This window comes from Girardinichthys multiradiatus, chromosome X, assembly GCF_021462225.1.
Source record: "Girardinichthys multiradiatus isolate DD_20200921_A chromosome X, DD_fGirMul_XY1, whole genome shotgun sequence".
In the NCBI taxonomy this organism is placed as follows: Eukaryota; Metazoa; Chordata; class Actinopteri; order Cyprinodontiformes; family Goodeidae; genus Girardinichthys; species Girardinichthys multiradiatus.
Window position 1 is genome coordinate 35,960,458 of NC_061817.1, and position 6,130 is coordinate 35,966,587.

At 40.1% G+C, this 6,130-nt stretch overlaps 1 protein-coding gene across 1 annotated transcript; it reads left to right on the forward strand.

The window, feature by feature from the left end:
• Positions 1–182: 182 nt before the first annotated feature.
• Positions 183–4,643, forward strand: LOC124862554 (protein SCO1 homolog, mitochondrial-like). The gene is made up of 7 exons (XM_047356536.1): positions 183–469; positions 812–931; positions 2,286–2,376; positions 2,521–2,718; positions 2,797–2,889; positions 4,194–4,309; positions 4,395–4,643. Exons 1-7 carry the CDS (start codon positions 323–325, stop codon positions 4,527–4,529), a joined length of 900 nt encoding a protein of 299 aa, XP_047212492.1. The 5' UTR covers positions 183–322; the 3' UTR covers positions 4,530–4,643.
• The last annotated feature ends 1,487 nt before the right edge of the window (positions 4,644–6,130 follow it).

Sequence of the window (6,130 nt, forward strand, 5' to 3'; positions counted from 1 at the left end):
GACCCTTGTAAATTTGATATGAATTTGTTCCAAAACTGTAACATAGCTTTCTGTATAGGCAAGTTGTAGAGACCAAATTTATTTTCTGTCTGCATTGTCAATGATTTTGCGCTGGGTGTCAGCAGAGAGCCCCCACGCTCTCTGCGGACGACAGAAGAAGACGTGTCTAAAACGTCTGATCTCAGATCAGTTCGTTCAGACGTTAACTTTCCAATGGAGAATATCGTGACCCTGAAGAACTGACCTGAGAACAGCAGTTTTTAATCAGGCGTTTTTCCCATGTGTGTTAAGCAACAGCGGTTCTGCAAAGGTTAAAGCCGACATGAGCGTTCTGTTTCAGAACCTGGGCTGCTGGCTGGTCCAGAGTAAAGCCCCGCAGAGCCGAGCCGTCAGATTGGTTCACAGTTTAATTCAAAGGGACGCTGGGCTGAAACATACGCTGCCATCGCGGGCAGATCTCTGCTACCTGGTAGGTCAAAGCTAGGAGCTGCCGCTGTCTTTGCGACGCCAAACTCCATGAGAAAATCAGGCAAATCAACGTTTATTCCAGTTTTGCGTTGGTTAAAATCAAAATGTGGACATTATTGTTTCCGTAGCTTTATGTGTATACTCTACTATTAATTCGGTGACAAAATGTATTACGCTAATTGTAATTTTGCTTCGGAAAATTGCCTTGCGTTACTTAAAGGATTTAATAACTGCTGTACATTAAAACAAGGGGTGACAACTTGGTGATTTTTAAAAGAGGCTTGTAATATGTTTATGCCATATTTTATTCTGAATGTCCTTCCTTATCACCTGCTTCTTGCAGGTGAGTGTGAGTCGGTGGCACACCTGCAGAAGAACACAATGGCTGAAGCTTTACGGTTTAAGATCATCTTCCTCGATGCCTCCACCGCCTTCATCAGGCGAGAAGTCCAAGAAGTCAGGGGTAAGAGCATAGGAAGCTCTCTTAACACCATGAATGTGACCTTAACAGTTCAACTTAAAAATGCGAAATAATAATAAAACAAAAAGCTGCAAAATCTGGTCGCATAACTCTGAAACTAATACTTAGGAACACTTTTTGATTCAGTTTGATTCTTCTGTATTTTGTTGGGGTCTATCAACATGCCTCATTTTGACATGACAATCTTTGACGACTCTGTCTGCAAATCTTATCTATGTTTGTCAGACGTCTCTTGTCCAAAACCCTCATCAGATCAGTCCAGAGGTTCTTCTAGTTTTAGTTTTGGACTCTGGCTGGGCCAAGAGGCAGCAGCCATTATAGTGCAGAGCCAAATCTCTCCTAATATAACAGTTTATCTAGACCCACAAAACTTAAATAAAGAAATAAAAACACAATAATAATACAATTTATGAAATTAAACCATTCTGCTGTTAAAATGTGATGCAGATATTACAAAAAAAAGCATTTAAAAGAGCTGCTGAACTCCTTTCCTACTAAGTTTGTAATTAAAAACATTTTGTCATCTTTAGGTAATTTTTGGTCACAGTTATTGAGTTCCGCTGTGGAGCACTAAAAGGGAAATACATGTCTCTGGAGCCAGATGTGGCAGAACCTTGGACTAGGCCATTTTAAAACTTACATTTTTTTCTTTTATTCGGTTGTAATCTTGGACTTGCCATGTTGCTGAAAAATCAAATCCCTTTTACACTTTCTGTCAGATGCCTTTTAGATTTTGGGTCAAAACTTACTGGTATTTGGAACTGTTCATATTTTCATCCATCTTGACCGAAATCCCAGTTCCGTGTAAGAAAAAGTAAGTACACATCATGATGCTGCCACCACCATGTTTCACTGTGGGTGTTGATGTGTTGATTAAGTAACGAACACATGATTTGGAATCATACCCTGAAAGTTCAAGTTCTCCTGTTGTCTCTTAATTTCTCCAAATATGCATAACTGTCTTCACTGGGACTTGAGAAATGTATTTTTTCCACCCCTCTCCGAACTGATATCTTAGTACATAAGATTATTTTGATCCTTTGTAGCCTCTCTGCAAACTATAGCTTAAACTAAAGGAAGCCAGTGAGCAAATGTCAGGAAACTTCTCCTAGGACAGCTGAACTTTATTTCAGGTTTATCAGATTCTCTCTAATCGTATGCAGGTGTAAACTGAACAAGATTAAATGCTGAAACTGAATCAAAGCACAGCAATAGTTAACAAGGTTTGCATATGTATCCAGTAAAGTCCTGAACCCTGTTATTTCACCTGGAGTGTGTACACTGCTGAGATGGATCCGTTTCATGCGTGCTCTTGTCTTCTGTCTCCACTTTAAAGCCTGTGACGTGGAAATCTTTAGCAGTCACGTTTGCTATCGGAGGTGCTCTGCTGGGAGGGATGAAGTATTTCAAGAAAGAAAAGGAGGAATGTGAGTACCTTTGTGCATTAAAGAGGTACTAAACATCTTCTGGAAGAAAAAAAAACTTGTTTGGATTATGTTGGTAAACAGTTTTTGTGCGTAAAGCGACAGCCCTGTTAAATAATGACCTGCTTTTTTTCTGTTGATTTTCAGTGATTGAAAAGGAGCGAAACAAAACGATCGGCAGGCCAGCGTTGGGCGGCCCTTTCTCGCTCATCGATCAGAACAACAAGCCCTCCAAGAGTGAGGACTTCCTCGGTCGATGGATCCTCATCTACTTTGGTTTCACGCACTGCCCCGACATCTGCCCGGACGAGATAGAGAAAATGATTGAAGCGGTGGATGGAATAGGTAACGAAATGAGTTTTTATAACAACAAAAATATAAGGTTAAAGTTTTAACAGTTTGTCTGTGTTTGGTTTTCTGCAGACAAGATCCAGTCTCTTCCGAACTTGACGCCCATCCTCATCACTATAGATCCTGACAGAGATACTCCAGAGGCCATGGCTGCATATGTGAAAGGTACCAGCGCAGCAGAGCGAACCCTTTAACAGGACAGATTTCTCCTGTTGTTTAAAGTGGCCCACCAAAATTTCTTCGATTTATCCTGAAAATTGGGAAAAATGACACCTTATTCTCGACTGCTTGGTGCTTGGAGTTGATCAGTTTAGCTTCTGTGTTTTTTTTTCCACCAGCTTTTTGAGAACTGACCACAGGTTCTCATTGCGATCAAGTTTCTTGGCCAGAAGTCCAAAATGTCTATGTTGCCTTTTTTGTTGTGACATGATGGTTCATCTTGCTGGAAGATCTACAGATTGTCACCAAGTTGCTGGAAAAAGTTGCTCTTGGAGGATGTTTTCATTCCACCTTTAATCCACTGCAATGATTTTTGGGAAGAGTTGGGAGGTAGCCCACTCGCTTAGAGGAGAAGGTGTTTGGGTTCCTCTTCTCTGCACCACACAGGACTCCTGGTAGCTCTCATCTTAGGTGTCCCAACAATAAGGAGGAGGATTGATCAGAGAAAATAACTTTCCATTGAGGCTTCATTACTTGGTGAGATGGGTCCAAACAAGATCCAACACTTATGGTTGTGTTCAGCAGAAGGTCTTGTGCTGTCCATTCATGTACAGAATTTCAGCCTGTTTCTGAAGTTTCTCCTGGACAGAAGTGGCTTCTTTGCTGCCATTTGTGTCACAAGTCTGCTATCAAAAAGTCTTGAGGATGCCTATGCACTCACAAGCACCTGCGGCCCACGTTTAGCAAGCTCTGGACTGGTGGTAGCATGGTTTTGTTAGTCTTTATACAGGATTTTCTGTGTCCGTCTCTTTGGAGATAGGTGTTGCCATGCAAGAAGACACATCTGTCCCTTTTTTTTTAAGCGGCCGTTCTACTAAATTGAGCGACGTCAGCTGGACTCTTTCACAGCATCATCCTTGCTCAGGATATGACTGTGCTGACTATTTTGTGCCGGTACAAAAAAAATGTAGTTTTTACAAAGTAAAGTTTAATAAAATACCTAATCTGCATCTGATCACTCTGCACAAGTTGCATTGGTCACTGCTAAATCTTTTTAATTTCCAGGATGCTCTGGAACAGCTTAACATTTGATAATTGTGTGACTGAATGGTTCTTATTTTGAAATAAAGATTAGCAGCCCCTCATGGATTTTTTTGGGGGCGAAGTCACAAGGCTGTGTTTCTGTCTGCCTGACTGGAGGATGAAGGATATGTTGCATATGTGGTACTGGTTCCATTGGACTGGAATCTGTCAAAGGATTTTTATCTTGGTGGTCCTGTTGGTACCTCACAGTCTGATCTCTCCATCAGAGTTTTCCCCGAAGCTGATTGGTCTGACGGGGACGACGGCTCAGGTCGAGGAGGTCTCCAGAGCCTACAGAGTGTACTACAGTCAGGGGCCGAAGGATGAAGACAACGACTACATCGTGAGTCATGAGCTGCTCCAGTTTTATTGGAAACATTTCATCTTGGTGAGCCAGATATCTAAACTTGGCCTGCTGTTGTTTTTAGGTTGATCACACCATCATCATGTACCTCGTAGGACCCGACGGACAGTTTGTGGATTATTTTGGACAGAATAAACGAAGTGTGGAGATCATCAGCTCGATAGCAGCTCACATGAGGAAGTATAAGAAGGGGAACTGATGGGCAGCCCATGAAAGCCCACCATGAACTGACAGTTTATCTTCAGGTGTTTAATTGCTGCTGTCTTATCACTTTGTAAACACAAATGTATAAAGGCACTTTTCTTTCTTTTTACTGGTGTGCTGCTGTTTGTTGCTTTCACATCAAGCTTTCTTCTCAGCCCAAAACAGTAAAAACTTTAATAGAGGATTAGTTGTTCATTATTTGCAGCTAATGGATGAACAGTTTGGAAAAGTGCTTTTTTTCTTACATCCAGATTGCTAAATAATAGTTTCTAATTCGATTTCGGATCCACCTAGTGGTCGGAAAACAAATGACACATAAAGGGACAATGAAAATTGTCCACTACTGCTTTGTGTGTGCTTGAGAGTTTAGTGACTCAGTTTATTACGGCAACTACTCTGGTTTAAAAGGACGTTTGTTGGAAAAAGTCTTCCTAAAGCTTTGGAAAATCTTCAGCCTTTCAAGTGATTCTAATTAAATAAAATGTCTTGAAATGACACATTAATTATGTGAGTAAAAATGAAAATTGGAGACACTGCCTGGTTAGATTGGAATGTTGATCCAACTTATGGATTTTACAAAATCAATATCTAGACAATGTTTTGTGAAGTTTTACCCTTTTTTTCCACCAAATGTCTGAAACTACAACTGAAGTGCTTTAATTCCAGGAAGTTTCATGTCCACCAGTGGACATGATACATCAAGATGTAGATGTTTTTGTCTACCAGAGTTTTTCCCCTGATATTTTACCTCTGAGTGAAGGGTCTCCTTCCAGTTATGTCTTGCATGCACCGTTGATGAGATCTAAAACATTACATCTGCCCACCTCAGACTCCTGTAGCTCAAAGGTAAAGAAATATTGAGTTTGGTTTTTTTTTTTGCCATCGCCCACCTGCTTTTTTTCACTTTTATCAGGTAGTCTTTTAAATCTGTTTATAGCTTCCTTATTTGCAATGTCTATATTTTGATGTAAATTAAAAAATTTCTGCAGCATCAGCTCCCACCTAAACAGCAACTACAGATGGGCAGGGGTGACACTCAGATTGTTATAATTAAAAACAGTAGTACAGTAACAGACTGTAGTCAGTGTTTATAGTATGTCAGACTATACAGTCTGGGATCTTGACAACCACCTATATTGATTTATTAATATCCGTTCAGCCTACACACCCGTTGGGTTTCCTCCTTTAGAAACTGGATTAGAAAAGCAAACAGTCGTCCAGCTCTCTGTCCAGACATCACGCTCATTCCTGGAGGCGAAGGGGAAAATATGGAGCTCTCACATTTTTCATTTCTTGCTAAATAGATTATTAAAACCCATAAGTGTTTTTCAAGGCATTCTTTTCTTTTGTTTTCTTGAAGTTTTTGTTGCTTACATTTGAATATTGTCCACTAAGTAAGTGAATCAAACATGTTTTTTTAATGGATCAAACATTTTTAGGTAGAAATAACTTGTTTGGTGGAATTTAATTAAATTTATTTCCATCTATTTGTACGTTACTAAATATGACCTTTATTTTTAACCAGATAAAGCCTCATTGAGATTAGTAATCTCTTTCCAAGAAGGACCTGGCAAGACGGCAGCAGAGTTAATAAAA

What these genes read in the sequence shown, in the direction of transcription:
- LOC124862554 (XM_047356536.1), top strand. Translation starts at nt 323, where the DNA reads ATGAGCGTTCTGTTTCAGAACCTGGGCTGCTGGCTGGTCCAGAGTAAA. An exon ending in CAAGAAAGAAAAGGAGGAAT is followed by an intron (nt 2,377 to 2,520) that starts GTGAGTACCTTT and finishes GTTGATTTTCAG; the next exon opens with TGATTGAAAAGGAGCGAAAC. An exon ending in CATGGCTGCATATGTGAAAG is followed by an intron (nt 2,890 to 4,193) that starts GTACCAGCGCAG and finishes TCTCTCCATCAG; the next exon opens with AGTTTTCCCCGAAGCTGATT.